At 43.3% G+C, this 18,809-nt stretch overlaps 1 protein-coding gene across 4 annotated transcripts in view; it reads left to right on the top strand.

Annotated features, from left to right (window-relative positions):
- Positions 1–18,809, top strand: part of gria4 (glutamate ionotropic receptor AMPA type subunit 4) — a 186,987-nt gene that overhangs the window by 124,562 nt on the left and 43,616 nt on the right. For all 4 annotated transcript variants that reach the window (XM_033022671.1, XM_033022672.1, XM_033022673.1 and 1 more), the window contains exon 10: positions 18,560–18,766. In XM_033022671.1, coding sequence (XP_032878562.1) covers positions 18,560–18,766 — 207 coding nt within the window. The remainder of the gene's footprint in view (positions 1–18,559; positions 18,767–18,809) is intronic.

An 18,809-nucleotide genomic window follows, 5' to 3' on the forward strand; every position in this document is an offset into this window, starting at 1 on the left:
GGGAGAGCGTACAAACTCCATACAGGCAGCACCCGTAGTCAGAATCGAACCCGGGTCTCTAATGCTGTAAAGCACACACCAAAGACGTACAGATTTGTAAGTTAATTGGCTTCGGCAAAATTGGAAATTGTCCCTAGTGTGTAGGGTCGTGCTAGTGTATGGGGTGATCGCTGGTTGGCGCAGACATGGTGGGCCAAAGGGCCTGTTTCTGCGCTGTATCCTTAAAGTCTAAAGTTAAATCTATATCTGTAAAGATGAGTTGTATCTGGCCTAGTAGGAGCAGGGTTTAAGGGTTTTATGGACAAATGTCTTCATCCTGACCAAGTTATATCGATATGCAGTGAATAAGCAGCTTAAATTAAACGTACTGTATAATTTGTTGAACGTACTGTAAGTGCTGATCCTGAGTGAATAAATGTCTGTGGAACGGAGGTGGTTGGATACTGACACTGGATTAATTACCTGCATTCTCAACTCTGATTATTTGAAATATTCCTAGCTTAGAGCAGAGCATTCATAATCTTAGAAGGAAATTAATATAAGTAAACCAGACCCACTTACCAAAAGGGACAATGTCCTTTTAAGATCGGGATTTGGAAAGAGTTAGAATCTAATTACTTAAGGGAAGGTTTGCAATAAATTGTTTTGATTTAAAAACCCTCTGGCTTGTTGCAGTTTTACAGAATTAGAACAGTTAATTACATTTATCTGAACACTGACCGCCTAACAACCTCTTTATGTCTTGTGGGTGGGAAGATCTGCTTAGCCTGGTGTGGCAAATGGAAATATATTGAAGACTAACCTGAGTAAATCAAAGCCACCAATGAAGATTTCCCCTGAAATGTTCTTATAATAGAACAACAGGGATGATATCAGGGAAAAACCAGTAAATGATGGAAATTAAAGTTTAGAGATACAATGCAGAAACAGGCCCTTTGGCCCACTGAATCCACACCGACCAGCAATCACCTATATACTAGTTCTATCCTACACACTAGGGACAATTTACAGAAGCCAATTGTTTGGCCACCCTATCTACCTGTGGTGCCACTTTCAATGAACTATGTACAGTACCTATATTCCTAGATCCCGATGCCGTACAACACTCCCAAGAGTCCTACCATTCACTGTGTGGGTCCCACCCATGTTAGTCTTCCCAAAATGCAACACCTCACATTTCTCTGTACTAAATTCCATCAACCATTCCTCATCCCACCTGCCCAACCGATCAAAATCCTGTTGCAATTTTTGACAACCATCTTCACTATCTCCAATACCACCCACTTTTGTATCATCTGCAAACTTGCTAATCATTCCATGTGTGTTCTCATCCAAATCATTGATATTGATGACAAACAGTAACGGGCCAAGCACTGAACCCTGAGGCACACCACTAGTCACAGGACGCCAGTCCAAAAAGCAACATTCCACAATCACCCTGTTTCCTTCCATGGAGCCAATTTTCTATACATTCAGCTATTTCTCCTTGGATCCCTAGCGATCCAACCTTCCAGAGCAGCCTACCATGCGGAAACTTGTAGAGAAGGCTGGGACTTGAAATAAGGGATGATCTTATAGAAGTGTACAAAATCATGAGAGGAATAGCTCGGCAAAATGAAACAGAGATTATTGGTTTAAGGTGAGGGGGAAAGTTTTAATAGGAATCTGAGGCGTTACTTTGTGTGGTAGGTGCATGGAACGAGCTGCCGGAGGAGGTTGTTGAGGCAGGTACTATCGCAACATTTAAGAACCTTTTGGACAGGTACATGGATTGGACATGTTTAGAGGGATATGGGTCAAACGCAGACTGGTGGTACTTATGTAGATGGGACATGTTGTTTGGTCTGGGCAAGTTGGGCCGAAGGGCCTGTTCTCCACGAAGCATGACTCTAATAACAGAGTGTCAATAGTAGTCATGGACTGAACTGGAGCAACATTGGATAGCTGGGGGAAATGCTCACAGTGAGGCAACGTGAAAAAACCCGCACTCATTTGATCCAGGGGAGTTGCACAAATAAATGTTGTCTCCGACAGATCATTGTGAATATGGTCAACTGCAATATTTATTGCACCAGCATATCTCTGTGGGGTTTATTTTGTAAGTGGCTAACATCACTTGAAACCAACCTGTATCAATTGAAGATAAACACAAAGTGCTGGAGTAACTCATCGGGTCAGGCAGCAATTCTGGAGAAAATGGATGAGTGACGTTATGATTCGGGACCCTTCTTCACACTACGATTGCTTGTTTCTACAGTGTCAATTGCAATACTGTTTGCACCACTTATGTGAAGGGCAAGTGCTCGTTAGCTCAAAAAAAGGACACAAGGTGCTGGAGTAACTCAGTGGGTCAGGCAGTAACTCAGTGGGTCAGGCAGTAACTCAGTGGGTCAGGCAGTAACTCAGTGGGTCAGGCAGTAACTCAGTGGGTCAGGCAGTAACTCAGTGGGTCAGGCAGTAACTCAGTGGGTCAGCCGGCCCTGCGGTCTGCGGTGCTTCTGGCTGCGGCGCGGTGGGAAATTTTAAATCTCAGACCGCCGGCCTGCGGCCTACACCAACCTGAAGCCGCGGTCTCCGGTGGGGGAGGCACTGATTCAGGACTTACCTTGACTTTGATTCGTCTGGACGCCTGCAGCGGCGGCTGCGGAGGGTTGAGGTCCCGACCACGGGGGAAAATGGAGGAGGACTGGCCAAATTTTGTGCCTTCCACCACAGTGATGAATGCTGTGGTGGATGTTTGTGTTAAATTTTTATTGTGTTTTTGTGTGTTCTTTTTCATTGTACCGCTGCTGGCAAATTCATTTCACTTGCACTGTATGTGCAAGTGATAAATAAAACTGATTGTATTGCATTGTATTGCATCTCTGGAGAACATGGACCCATTGGCTCCCCCTGCTGGCGGATGTTATTACAAAGGTTCAGGATGGTTGCTGGCGGGCATGTTGGGCAGGGAAGGGAATGGGCATTTACCACCACCAGCAGCTCTGGGTGCCTTATTGGATGAGGCAGAGTGGAGCCATGAATATACAAAGGCGCAGGAAGCATGCATGTGCGGGAGGATGATGTACTTCACATTGTCTACCCATGCTAATCATACTAATTCTACTGAAGAAGGTTCCCGACCCGAAGCGTCCTCCAGAGGTGCAGAGATCTGCTGAGTTATTCCAGAGCTTTATTTCCTTCCAAACCTGTGGAAGCAACCTCTCCATGGAGCTAGTACCCTAGGTATGAGAACTGCTCACCCCAGATCACCAGCAGAAAGGCCACCAACTGAGGGCACTGCTCCAGAGCTGCTTCTCATCCATATTCAAGCAGCTCACACATCAGTGCCTGGGAGCAGTCTGGCTGTGCTGAAATGTTAAGGTCAGAGCAGTGTATTTCAGCACCAAGGACAGCTCTTCCCACAGCCCGCAGCCTGCAGCAGCTTTTAAGACCTGCAGCAAACACAATTTGTGGCAACAGCCCGTAGAAATCGATCAACGACTAATGTGACTGATCAGCAAGTGGCAGATGCTCCCTTTAATTACTACTGTGGGAGGTGTGCAAGGTTAAGATCGAGTCTGAGCTGGAGAGGGAGAGGGAGAGAGAGAGAGAGAGGGAGAGGGAGAGGGAGAGGGAGAGAGAGAGAGGGAGAGAGAGAGACAGACAGACAGACAGACAGACAGACAGACAGACAGACAGAGAGGGAAAGGAGAGTGAGAGAGAGACAGAAAGATAGAGGAGAGAGAGAGGATGATAGAGAGAGGAGAAAGAGAGAGGGATTCAATGAGACTTTATTGTCACACGTACCTAGGTGCAGTGAAAAGCTTTGTTTTACATTTACCCTGGTAACATTATGCAGCTGACCTCACCTAGGTAGTACACGTGTCGCCAAAGTTACAAAAGTTCACCGAACAATCCTATCTACTGCACGTGTCAGCAGCCCCCCCTCTGCCGGGTCCCCCCTGGTTCTCGGCGACCTTGCTCGCTCTCCGAGGGCCCGCTTCTCCGCCATCAAAATGTTGCTTCAAATGGCCAGAAGCCATTTCTGTTTACACGCAACATGACAGAGTGAAGAGCAAACACTTTTGAAAGGTGTTAAAATGGTGGGGACGGAGCCAATGACTGCATTAATATTTATAAAAATATCAATTTCAGCTGAATGCAAAGAAACCTCTCCCTCAGTGTTTCAAGCAAAAAGCCGCATTTTGCGACTTGCTTCCTCAGGAAGAGAGTTTTGCCTCACAGGCAAATCAGAAATTCAGCTCGTTCTGCATGCAATTAATATAAGTGATCAAAATAAATCATGCACTCTGTAAATCCAAAATTCTGACATTCACTCCCAGGTACATGGCTACTCAGCAGGAGTGGTGCCTGAAATCGCTCCCCACTGTACTTTGCTGATTTGGTATTAATTAGACTCAAATCAAATCGGGAAGTACAAATTATTTGCAAAGCAGGAGGCTGTTCACACTGGATGTTGGTCTCAAGGTGAAATGACACCTACAGATAGCACTGATTATATTAGATCATGCAGAGCTGACTACAGTTTCTCATAGTTATTGCTCTGCTAAATTAACACGGAAAGCAGAAATAAATGGTGAGTAACAATGGATCTTTAAAATGAAATGTTTCAACGTTTGTGTTCATCATGTGGGCAGGAGTCATTGCAGTCTTTCAAAAGACAGTTATACCAAAAATAAGTTTAGTGGCCTTATCTGGTGGAAAGTTCTAGCCTTAGAAACAGACTGAGCTTGAAACTCATTGCTGCAAAACAAATTATATATATATATATATATCCTCTCTCTCTTTCTCTCCTCCTTCTCTGTTTTTCTATCATTTCTTCTCTCCTTTCTCTCTCCCTCTCTCTCTCTCCCTCTACCCTCCCTCTCCTTAGCTCCTCCCTCCTTTCTCTCTACCCTCATCTTTCTCTGTCTGTCTCTCTCTCTCTGTCTCTCTTTTTTTCTCTTTTTTTTAAAGTGTACAAACAACAGTATTTATTAAAGCAAAACACAGTAAAACTATTAATTAATTGCCAAGTCTCAGGCCCCTCTGCACATTCGAGTCTCCTGGCTGAGATGGCTGGCCTGGAGACCTCGAGTCCTGACAGCGACACGCACTATGATCCAAGCACGCTCTCTCCCCCTCCCTCTCCCTCTCCCTCTCCCTCTCCCCCTCCCTCTCCCTCCCCCTCCCCCTCCCCCTCTCCCTCTCCCTCTCCCTCTCCCTCTCCCTCCCTTTCTCTCTCCGTATCTGTCTCTCTCTCTCTCTCTCTCTCTCTCTCTCTTTCTCTCTCTCTCTCTCCCTCCCTCCCTCCCTCCCTCCCTCCCTCCCTCCCTCCCTCCCTCTCCCTCTCTCCCTTTGTCTCTTCTACCCTCCCTCTCTCCACTTTCATTATCTCTCTCTATCTCCTGTCTCTCATCTTTCACTCTCCTGCTCCCTCTCTCCCTTCCTCTCCCTCTCTCTCTCTCTCCCCTCCCTCTACACTCTCCTTATCTCTCCTTCTTCTCTCTCTCCTTTATCTCTCCCTGTCTCATCTTTTTTACAATTCAATTTTTCAATTTTCAATTCAATTTAAAAACTTTATTGGCATGATAAAAATACATTGTTATATTGCCAAAGTATAAAACATGACATACATATTTCAAATGCATAAGTATAAATACAAGTACACAGTGCATGGATAGATATGTCCCTGTACATAAACTCACAATCGGCCTATAGCCCTTTATTGATTGCTACACGTTCTTGCAACTGTAAGCAGTACAACAGAATAGCGAGTTTAGCAATTCAATATTAATTTCTTAGTGTCAGTTAATGTTGATTAGTGTGTGCGTACATATGTGCATGTTGGTCATTCACCGTCTCTCAGGTTATGGCATGCTGTTACGTATCGTGCACCAAGATGTGCCGTATTTCCTTCGCCAAGGATTATTCTTAGTTTTGATGTATCATCTAGTTCTTTTAAAATCAGGGGTTGCCACACTGAGTTTGTCAAAGTATGCTTTCCTTGTTTTGTCAAATGTTTTGCATTTTAGCAGGAAGTGCACCTTTGTTTCAACCTCATCTGTCAAACAGTGGCCGCATATTCTTTTACTCTCTCTCTCTCTCCTTCCTCCCTCCCTCCCTCTCTGCCTCTGTATCTGTCTGTCTCTCTCTCTCTCTCTCTGTCTGTCTTTCTCTTTCTCTCTCTCCGTGTCTTTCTCTCTCTCCCTCCCTCTCTCCCTCCCCTCTCTCTCTCGCTCTCTGTCTTTCTCTCTCTCTTTAAATATATCTTACATGCATTTGTTGTCATTTCTTAAAGTCTGTCTGTAGAATCTGTACACTTTTAGCAGGTTCTCGTTAGCGGGTATAAAATGAAATATGTTTACTGAGAGTGAACAACTGATGATATTGATTAATACAACAATAAAACAAAAGTTGGAAAAGAGGGGGAACGGAACAGAGCCTGGCAAGGGGCGGCACTGCAGCTAAGTGGTAGAGTTGCTACCTTAGAGGGAGCGCCAGAGATTCTGACTACGGGTGTTGTCTGTGCGAAGTTGCTATGTTTTCCATGACCACGTGGGTTTTTCCCAGATCCTCCAGTTTTCTGCCACACTCCAAAACCTTGTAGGTTAGTTGGTTTTGGTAAAATTGAAAATTGCCTGTAGTGTGTAGGATGGTTTACAGGTTGCTGATTGGCGTGGACTCAGTGGGCCGAAGGGCCTGTTTCCACGTTGTATCTCCAAAGTCTAAAGTAAAGTCTAAATGATTGGTGCTTGCAGGTGAGGGGGTGCCCTCGAATATTCCATCTCTGATCAGCTGAGAGCTCCCAGAAGTCACATTCTTCATGCAAAGTGAACATGTTCTTGTGGCTTGTGGCTTGACTAAGGCCTTGACTTCGCATTTGGAATATTGTGAGCAATTTTGGGCACCATATCTGAGGAAGGATGTGCTGGCTCCGGAGAGGGTCCAGAAGAGGTTTACACAAATGATCCCAGGAATTAGTAGGTTAACCTATGATGACCGTTTGTCGGCCGTTAGTATTCTCTTTCCAAATACCAAGCCAATAGGCAGAGGCTCCAGCCAATAACCTTAAGGGCCTGTCCCACGAGCATGCGCCTGCATGCGGCGAACGCAACCAAACCGGAAGCGGGGGCCGCGCGGAGATCGAGTGAGTGATGTGAAGTTCGAGCGAAGTCCGTGGGAAGTTTGCGCGTGACGTACTGTGTCAAGACGCTGCGCACGCCCGTCGAGGCGGTGCATACGGCGTTGAGGTGGCTGCGGGCCGGCAGGCCGTTGCCGCGCGGAATTTTTGAACACGGTCAGTTTTTCGGAGCCCCGCGCGATGTCAGGACCAGCTCCGCACAACTCCATACGGCTCCGGCGATCGAAGTGGGACCGGCCCCGCGAGGCCGTACGGCTCAAGCGACCACGTTAGGTCGCGCTTGCCGCATGGAGTCGCATGCTCGTGGGACAGGCCCTTTATTGTGCCCAAATGTTATATATGGAATATTACCATTATATTCTCTGCCACTCTTTCAGGATTGCTCTCTATACCCATTTTATACAATACTGTTTGGTAGAGAATTCATACCCTTGGTGATGATATATTTTCATATCCTCATGCAGATCGGTGTCTGAAAAAGTTCATCTGCCAATATGTATTCATAGGCCTGTATGCAAATTGAGAGCTTTTGTGTGATACTAGCTATTGTCATTGCTATGACAGCAACATCACTGTCGATACCTGCAGAGTGTAATTGCTGAGTTTAGTTGAGAGATACAGTTTAGAGAAAAGCGTGGAAACAGGCCCTTCAGCCCACCAAGTCCACACCGACCAGCAATCACCAGTTCTATCCTAAACATCAGGGACAATTTACCGAAGCCAATTAACTGCAGGTCTTTGGAATGCAGGAAGAATCCAGAGTACCCGGAAAAAACCCACATGGTCACGATGAGAACATAAACACTCCGCACAGACAGCACCCATAGTCAGGATGGAGCCTGGGTCTACGGCGCTGTGAGGCAGCAACTCTACTGCTGCGCCACTGTGTCACTGTGTGGCTGAACTTGACTGGGCTTTAGCTATCATGTTTTGTTATGAAGCTCTATAAATGTCCAAGTTTTGGCCCACCGTGACCATCAGAGTTGTGGTCAGTATCCAGCATATTGGTCTTGCCAGTGAGAATTGGCAAAACCTCTTCACTCTAAATATAACGACCAATGCCACATTCTTACTATGTACAGAATGAGATTTATATTTCAACTGTGTCCATTGCAGAGCTTCAAGAGTCCAAATACTTTGGCAGAGGATGGGAAGGTGGGCTGGGGCAGGAAGACCTATATAACTAATGGAATTTGGTATATTTTATGTAGAAACAAGGAACTGCTGGTAGACACAAAATGCTGGAGTAACTCAGTGGGTTAAGGCAGCATCCCTGGAGAAAAGGAATAGGTGACTTTTCAGGTCGGAACCCTTCTTCAGACAAGAAATATCACCTATTACTTTTCTCCAGAGATGCTGCCTGACCCGTTGAGTTACTCCAGCATTATCTTTGGTGTAGACCAGCATTGGCAGTTCCTTCCTACACAGGAATTCTAGGTGCTAGTTTACAAAAAAGGACACTGTGCTGGAGTAATCCAACGGGTCAGGCAGCATCTCTGAGGAAGGATCCCGACCTATAACGTTACTTCTCCATGTTCTCTAGAGATACTGCCTGACTCACTGAGTTACTCCAGCACTTTGTGTCCTGGTTATATTTTATCCTTCCACATGCAAAATTATCCCTGGACCATCCCTTTTTTCCTGGTACAATTGGCTTACTATCGTTTGCTTGAGACAAGGAAGAGGGAAGGAACCAGCACAAACTGCTTCCAATACATGATCTTGAAATATATTCTCACTTGAGCCGTAGCTTATCAATCATCTCAGATCTTTTAAACAATGAAACTTGTGTGGAACTCCAATGCCCTCATTGGGGTAGAGGTAAAGGACAGTACCCTGGTTTATGGAAGAACTCTTCAGAACCCTGATAACAAGGGGAAGTAGCTGCTCTTGAGTCTGATTGTGCGTGTCTTCAAACTTCTGTAACTTCTGCCGGACGGGAGCAGGGAGAAGAAGGAATGACTGGGGATGGACAAGTCTTTGATTATATTGGCTGCTTTTCCAAGACAGCATGAAGTGTAGATGGAGTCAGTGGTGGGGAGTCTGGTCTGTGTAATGGACTGGGCCACACTAACAATTCTCTACAGTTTCTTGCAATCTTGGACAATGTAGGTGGTAGAGCTGCTGCGCCAGAGACCCAGGTTCGATCCCGACTACGGGTGCTGTCTGTATGGACTATATCATCCTGTGACCACGTGAGGATTTCTCTGGATGCACCAGTTTCCTTTCACATCCCAAAAACGTGCAGGTTTGTCGATTAATTGGCTTCTGTAAATTGTCCCTGATGTGTAGGGTAGAAGTTGTGTATAGGCGATTGTTGGTTGACGTGGGCACAGTGGGCCGAAGGGCATAATTCCACCGCTGTAGCTCTAAAATCTAAACCCAAAACTAAGCTGTTCCCAAACCAAGCTGTGATGTAGCTCTGCTACCTGACAGTATGCTTTCCATGGTGCATCTGTAGAAGTAAGTGAGAGTCACTGGAGACATGCTGAACTACCTCATCCTCCTCTTAGGAAAGTAAATATGCACTGAAGAACAGCTTACATATATTCTGTATCAGCTACTCTGTCAAGAGGGCGCAGAGCTCCATCCTTGGCCATTGTGTTCCACAAATTACAAGATGAGAATCAGAGGAAATAGAAACCGGTAACAACGAGTATCCAGCTGCAATTCTCATCCAGATAAGATTTTATCTCATGAGACGACCTAATATCCATCAAATCTTCAGCGGCGATTACATCACATTCCAATTACAGAAACTATCTTTCTCTGAAAATAAATGTCGAAAATTGTTCCGAATAACAACTTTCTATATTTAAACTGCACGATGACAGTCTAATGAGCATTCACACTGCGTGAATCTACAATGGTGCCATAGCAGTGAAGAACACAATGCACCATTTAAAACATCACATCTTGCTTTTGTGACATTAGCTCTCCCCCTTTATTTTTAATGTGTAAAAAAAAACCCATGATAGTTTACCCCATCTCATGTCATCTGTGTCCCTTTTACAACACTGCCATCCCTCATTCAGAATGCCATCTCTTGTGAATGATCAAATCAGTTCATCTGCAGCCTAAATTTCCACCGGATTCAGGTGGATACTTGATTCCAAATACTATCAGAAAGGTGAGTCATGCGAATACAATATTTTACTTTTTCGCTGCAATATTAATAAGAGGCTTTGTGAATTTTCTTTCTGCTCATTAATTGGGCGATATAGTGACTGTGATGTCAGCAGAAAGGGGCGGCACACAGTGGCGCAGTGTAGAGTTGCTGCCTCACAGTGCCTGAGACCCGGGTTCAATCCTGACTACGGGTGCTGTGTATAAGGAGTTTGTATGTTCTCCCTGCGACCGCGTGGGTTTTCTCCAGATGCACCGGTCTCACACTCCAAAGATGTGCACGTTTGTAGGTTAATTGGCTTCTATAAATTGTCCCTAGTGTGTAAGATAGAACTAGCATACTGGTGATCACTGGTCAGCACGGACACGGTGGGCTGAAGGGCCCATTTCCACGCTGTACCTCCAAACTAAACTAATCTATATGATTTCCAACAGAATCTTTACTGGGACCTTCATTTTAACAACACCTAAGCACCTAAGGAAACAATAGCCATTTAACCTCAACCACGAATCTTCTCTTCTCAATCATTGTGGAAAATTGCACACAACGATACATCAGAGGCCTAATTTTAGTTTCTCATGATGCCACGCTGTCTGATGTCAGTAGTCCCATAATTTTCTGTAAAGAGGTAAAGTGCTTATGTGAGACAGCAGAGATTTCATGAATAAAATGGAATTATATTTGGTTGCGATACATCAGAATCTCTTCAGTGCCGTGCATCAGCTAAAGGCTCAGTCATTTTCCCATCTCATGCTTTCTGCTTCATCATTTATATTTGTCTCCAAAGAAAGTACCTTGTTAATTGGAATTAGACTATAAATAATGTACTGCTTGATTGAATTAAAATCCTGACATTGATCGTGGAAGTTATTTTCAACTCTCTTAATACAAAAATAAACAAATTAGGTGTGAAGTGAGCATTATATTTATCTGATATCATTCATGATTTGGTTGACGTTGGTTAAATATAAATTCCAGCAAAACTTGAATTAATTACTATTTACATTTCTTGGAGATGTTTTTACTAGCAATGCTGTTTGTGGATTAAATAGTTCCTGGGTGGTTATCATTGAGGAAGGATTGTCTGTGCTATTTACTACCTGTGCAGTATTCATTCATGGGGTTGTTCTTCACCCCTGTCACTGGTCAGCAACCTAATCTTTATGGAAACCAGTGGAATGAAAATTCTCAAGAAGGAACTGCAGATGCTGGAAAATCGAAGGTAGACAAAAATGCTGGAGAAACTCAGTGGGTGCGGCAGCATCTATAGAGCGAAGGAAATAGGCAACGTTTCGGGCAGAAACAATTCTTCAGATGAACTTCTGCAAGTTCTATAAAATACAACTAATCCACTTTGAAGGATAATAGTGTGGGGAGGAACTGCAGATGCTAGTTTGTCATAATATCATAAGGTCATAAGGAATAGTAGAATTAGGCCATTCGGCCAATCAAGTCTACTCTACCATTCAATCATGACTGATCTATCTCTCCCTCCTAACCCCATTCGCCAGCCTTTTCCCCATAACCACTGACACCTGTGCTAATCAAGAATCTATCTATCTCTGCCTTAAAAATATCCACTGACGGCCTCTACAGCCTTCTGTGGCAAAGAATTCCACAAATTCACCACCCTCTGACTAAAGACATGCCTCCTCACCTCCTTCCAAAAAGAACGTCCTTTAATTCCAAGGCTATGACCTCTAGTTCTAGACTCCCCCACTAGTGGAAACATCCTCTCCACATCCACATCCACATCCACACTATCCAAGCCTTTCATTATTCTGTATGTTTCAATGAAGTCCCCCCTCATTCTTCTAAACTCCAGCGAATACAGGCCCGGTAGCAGACAAACGCTCATCACAGGTTAACCTCATTCCGAGGGCTTATCTACTCCTTTTCTCTGGAGATGCTACCTGACCCGCTGAGTTACACCAGCAATGTGTGTCTGTTTGCAGGTTAATAATCCAGGCAAGGATAACAAATTAAATGAAAATTGGACAATCACTTAGTTAAGTGAACTAACATTATTCCCTTTATCCTGCATCTGTACACCATGGAAATCATGTATAGTTTTTTTTCGCTGACTGGATAGCATGCAACAGAAAACCTTTTTACTGGACCTTGGTAATTGTAATCACATAAAGTCTTTTCACGGACTGGATAAGCATGCAATAGATCGATAAGCTTTTCACTGTACCTCAGTACACAGGACAATAATAAACTAAACTGGTCAGGGTTTTAAGTGCTGGTGCACTTGAAGCTGTAACAATAAATTTTACTTGTTGATACAACTTATCAATGATACTTTGTGGGCTGTTTTGACTCCATTTTTTTCACCCCTTTTCCCCTTAATGTACTTACAAAGTCTTTAATATCTTTATGCAGAGTTTGTCAGACAGTCTTTGACTTTGTGACTATTTCCACAACATTCTCTGATATAGCAGAGAATCCTTTTCAATTACCGTTAATGTGAGTTTGGTGACATTTCTGACATCCAACTCATGCGCATTCAAGTAAAGGGTCAAAGTGTAAACTGCCTCGGGGCCGCGTGATGCTCTGCTGACAAGACTGAAATGTATTGAGGAAGAATAATCTAGAAGGGCTGAATAATCTACGTCTATATTCAGTTCTTTTGTGACAAAAACACATTAATATGAGTCATATGCATGTCACTACAAATCATGACATTTATTGTCTCTGCAAATATTCAATCATTCCCCTATCTCACAATTCATGTTTTACCAGCTTATATTTGTCTACAGGCAGCACCTTGTAAATTAGACGAATTATATATTCTATTAGGTAAAATATATTTCAGTCACATGCTGTAGAAAATTGATTAAAATCTTAAGTAGAAACTCTTACCAAAACATGAGTTTAGCTCATTCTGTATTCCATTTTTGACTTCGCTAAGCCATTATTGTTAAAATTAATATCAATCTTTCATTATTGGCAACTTTATTTTAGTGATAATAATGTAGCATTCTAGGTGGGAAGTGGCACCATCACATGAGAACTAGGTTGATATGTGAATGGCGTGCTGAATGGTGTGTCATAGCATTGATATAAATATGCATTTTCCACTTGATGCACCTAGAGTCATAGAGTTATACAGTGTAGAAACAGGTCCTTGTGTGGAAACAGAAACTTGCCCACACCGACCAACATGTCCCATCTACACTGGTCCAACCTGCCTGCATTTGGCCCTTATCACTCGATACCTGTCCTATCCATGCACCTGTCTAATTGTTTGTTAAATGTTGTGATAGTCCCTGCTTCAACTACCTCCTCCGGCAACTCGCTCCATACACTCACCGCCCTTTGCATGAAAAAGTTACCCCTTAGATTCCTATAAAATCTTTCCCCCTTCACCTTAAGCCCATGCCCTCTGGTTCTCAATTCCCCCACTCCAGGCAAGAGACTTTGTGCGTCCACTCGATCTATACCTCTCATGATTTTATACATCTCTATAAAATCACCCCTCATTCTCCTGCTCAACCTCTCCCTATAGCTCAGACCCTCGAGTCCTGGCAACATCCTTGCAAATCTTCTCTGCACTTTTTCCAACTTAACAACATCTTTCCTATAACACGGTGCCCAGAACTGAACACAATACTCTAAACATGGCCGAACAGTTATTTTCCTTTCATCAGACGAGGCAGAAACGGCCTGAAATTTTTACAAACATCTTATAATTATATTTTACCTTATTTGCTATTGCTGATTCTTAACCAGCTTCTGCCCATAAAGTTCTCCACTCCAGTTGATTTGCTGACAGGGTAGTTAGTGCTGTGCCTCACAGCTTTTAAACTTTAGATTTTACTTTAAAGATTAAACTTTAGATTTTACTTTACAGCATTGATACATATAGGCCCTTCGACCCGCCGAGTCTGCACCCACCAGCGATCAGCCCAGACACTATCCTACACACTAGGAACAATTTACAATTAACATACAAACCTGTAGGTCTTTGGAATGTGGGAGGAAACTGTAGCCCCCGGAGAAAAACCACATGGTTACAGGGAGAATGTACAACCTCCGTACAGACAGCAGCTGTAGTCAGGATTGAACTCGGGTTTGTGGCGCTGTAAGGCAGCAACTCTACTGCTGCACCACCGTGTCCCCCTCCAGAGGAACCCTGAATCCAACCTAACCTCAGTTGCTCCTTAAGATCGGTGCAGCTGGTAGAGCCGCTGCCTGACAGCGCCGGAGTTTCGGGTTCGACCGTGACCTCGGCCGCTGTCTGTGTGGATTTTGCATGTTCATTCTGCGACCGCATGGGCTTCCTCCGGCGCTGGGTGCTCCAGTTTCCTCCCACGTCCCAAAGACGTGCGGATTTTGCAGGTTAATTGGTCACTGTAAATTGCTCCCAAGTGTGGGGAGTAGATGAGAAAGTGAGATAACACAGATCTTGTATGAAAAGGAGATCGATGGCTGGTGTGGATTCGGTGGTCAGAAGGCCATGTTTCCATGCTGCATTCCTAAACTAAACTAAACTAAATTTTTCAGGATACAATGTTAATTTGATTAGCCTCTATCAATTGGCCTCTATTAAAAAAAAATACCCCTAGTGTGTAGGAAGTGGATGAGAAAGTGGGATAATATAGAACTAGTGTGAAAGGGTGATTGATGGTCGGCGTGGACAGTGGGGCAAAGGGCCGGGTTCCATGCTGTGTCACTAAACTGAAAACTGAAGAGTTTGTGTGTTTTCTATCTTACTATTGGGTTTACTTCAAGTGCTCTCCCACATCCCACAGGCATGCTGGTTAGGTTAACTGGCCGCTGTAAATTACCTTTTACTGAGCTTAATAGCATAAATAATCAAAGGCCAATGATGTGGGAGAAAGACTTACAGGAATACAGGGAACCAAAAACAGGTTAGGGTTAATGGGACTAGTGACATTCTCTGGATCCGATGGGCTGAATGGCCTCATTCTGTGCTATTCTATGTATAAGATAGTTGAACATGTAGGGCAATGAACAGGGTTGCCACATTTGGCTTCTGCCATTTAGGTCCAGAAAGGAAATCTACTGTGCAGGAAGGAACTGCAGATGCTGGTTTATACTGAAGATAGACACAAAATGCTGGAGTAATTCAGCGGGTCAGGCAGCATCTCTGGAGAAAACGATAAGATGACTTCAGGTCCAAACCCTTCTTCAGACTGAAAGATAGAGGTAGTGGGGGGGGGGGTTGATGTTTTGGGTCTAAACCTTTCTTCAGTGTTTTAGGTCAAGAAGATCTAATAACTGACTTTCCCCTAATCATTGTTTCCTCGTGATTGTGATGTCAGCCATGTTTTATTTCCATGGCCAAAAACGCATCTATTCTTTATTTTTGATGTATGCAGTATATCAAATGAATTGAACTGTTGAAATAAATCACTGAAAAAAACTGAAAAAAGGTTAGAGCGCCAACACTGCATATAACCAGTTACACATTACTATGGAAATGTTTATTTGATTGCCTCTCTCTATAATTCTACTTGTGGCTTCTATCCCCATTCAAAACTAATTGTGAATCCAGTTCCAGAGAGAATAAACTGGAAGTGAAATGGCGTTTTAGAGATTGCAATCTGCAATTAATCTGACTCCTTTAACCTAGTGAAGTATGCACTTCAAATCCGTTCTCTGACATTATTACGATTCCTGCCCAAAGTTAGTGCCTCTGTACCATTTGGATTAAATTCAAACAGTTATGATAAAATATTATATTTTTCATGTCCCAATGCAAGAGCGATGATGAATAGCAAACTGTAAAAGTGAAAGTGTCCTATTATTTAAAACATGCATCTTAATTTATAGAACATCGTATAAAGTACCAGTGAATAATCCAATATAAATATACCTATTTTAGAAATAAAATAATTTCACATTTTTCAGTAAGGGGTAACAAGAAAATGCGGTTAATATCAATAATAATTCCCAAGGAAAGAGTGCTTTAGTGATGATGAAACATGTATAAAATAACCGACACAGCTGGAAGAGACAGTTATCGAAATGTATTTAATTTGAATCGTAAAGGCTATGACATTTCTGGAGAGAATAGATGCTGATCCTGTACAATTGCTGGAGATGCAGCTTCTGTACTTCATTTTTTTCCCTTTTCCACCATTCAGAAATCCAAACACATTCCCTTCAGATTAAATAGTGAATCATTCGCACATTTTCCAATTAACTTTTACATTCGATGCTCACAATGTGATTTTCTCTGCATCGGAAAGAGTAAACTTAGATTGTTACAAAGTGCTGAAGTAACTCAGGTACTGAGTGAAGCAACTAAGCAGGTACTATCACAGCATTTAAGAAACATTTAGACAGGTACATGGATGGGACAGGTTTAGAGGGATATGGACCAAATACAGGCAGGTGGTACAAGTGTAGCTGGGATATTGGCTGGTGTGGGCAAGTTGGACCAAAGTGCCTGTTTCCATGCTGTAAGACTGTGACTCTAACTCAGCAGGTCAGGCACCATCTCTGGAGAACATGGATAGATAACGTTTCAGTTCAGGAACCTTCTTCAGTTATTTAACAACTTTTGACTCAAAAGTGGGGATCTAGGGACATTAACGATAGCAATGCTGGAAAATCAGTCATTCAACCGCATTGTTTTCAGTCTGAAGAATGGTACCAACCTGAAACGTAACCGATCCATGTTCACTAGCGATGCTGCCTGCTCCACTGAGTTACTCCAGTACTTTGTGCCCTTTCCAGTAAACCAGCATCTGCTGTTTCTTATTTCTAAACTTAGATTGGTGACTGATTTGTAGAACATCTCTGTTCAGTTGATCCTGATCTTCCAGTAGCCTCTCACTCTAATTCTCCGGCCCAATCGCTGTCTTTAGCCTGAAGGAACCTCAATGTTAGCTTGAGGAACAGCCAATCCTCTTCTGATTGGCAAGCTGCACTTGAAAGGCACAATATTGAATGTACACTTTGAATTAACTAGCATCGCTGCCGTACAGCGCCAGAGAAGTGGGTTTGATCCTGACTAAGGGCTGTTGGCTTCTAAACATCAGGGAAGTGACTGCAATTGAACCTTGGAAGTCTCTCTCTCACTGCATGTGCGTGCTCACAGACACCATTACATGTGATCAATGATCGAGAATTACCTTAAAGTATCTACCAGAGAAGATAACAACAGTAGTAACCAAGTGAGCCCTAGGGTGATGAAATCATCACTCCAAAACTAATATGTGAACATTGTCCTTTGAGACTTGACTTTGCCAGGTCAGAAGAAGCCCAGTGTTTAGTTTGTTCAAGAAGGAACTGCAGATGCTGGAAAATCGAAGGTAGACAAAAGTGCTGGAGAAACTCAGCGGATTTGGCAGCATCTATGGAGCGAAGGAAATAGGCAACGTTTCAGGCCGAAACCCTTCTTCAGACTGATGCAGGGACACTGCATCAGTCTGAAGAAGGGTTTCGGCCCAAAACGTTGCCTATTTCCTTCGCTCCATAGATGCTGCCGCACCCACTGAGTTTCTCCAGTACTTTTGTCTGTCCAGTGTTTAGTGTTGACCTGACCTTGGTAACAAAGGCTGGCAACTCATCGAGTTCTACAGTCTGGCATCAGGACCTTCAGCCCAACTGGTTCATGCTGACCAAGATGCCCCATCTAAGCTAGTCCAATTTGCCTGCATTTGGCCCACATCCCTCTAAACCTTTCCTAACCATCACCTGTTCAAGTGTCTTTTAAATGTTGTTATTCATCTGAGGAATTTGGACTTGACGGCACAGAAGAATCAGAAAAGCTTTGAAAGCCATCGACAAATGCGGACGACCCAAGTTGATCTCCAGACGTTGAAATGGAAGATCTTGGTCCATTGTAGTCAAGCTTATGCTTTCAACATGAATGTAGGAAATGTAAATTTCTATATTAAACAAGGCAAATCTTTTGTCAGTTCACATGCAATTTATATCGACGGTCCTAATTACCAATGCGTTGAAATTTTATCAAAGTGTCTCGAAGCGGAATGTAGTTTATATGCAAATGTAGGTGACTCTGTATCAAGAAAGCTATGACATCTCAGCTATTGCCCTCCAAGGCTGAAGCATTATGCATCAGCTTTGCGGTTTTATGCAGTCTCTCTTGATAAAACTTGCCGAGGTACAACTTATGTTCACTTTAAACTGAATGGAAACCGCAGGAAATGCAATTTGACTTTCATTGTGAATGCTTTTAATCCTCAATGTAACCTGGAACAATGCCGGTGATAAATAATATTATCGGAGACTCTGCTTGGCAAAATGAATTTATTAAACATTAATTTTTTGCGCTTTATTGACTTAATCTGTTCTTTCGTTATCAGGAGGGTCCATATGTTATGCTGAAGAAAAACCACGACACTCTGGAAGGAAATGACAAGTACGAGGGATACTGTGTGGATTTAGCTTCGGAAATTGCAAAACACATTGGGATAAAGTATGAACTCAAGATCGTTCCTGATGGGAAATACGGAGCAAGGGATCCAGATACAAAAATCTGGAATGGAATGGTGGGAGAACTTGTTTATGGGGTAAGTCCCTTCTATACAAAAATAAACCTACCTCTAACGTCTG

Source organism: Amblyraja radiata, chromosome 6 (genome assembly GCF_010909765.2).
Source record: "Amblyraja radiata isolate CabotCenter1 chromosome 6, sAmbRad1.1.pri, whole genome shotgun sequence".
Classification (NCBI taxonomy): Eukaryota; Metazoa; Chordata; class Chondrichthyes; order Rajiformes; family Rajidae; genus Amblyraja; species Amblyraja radiata.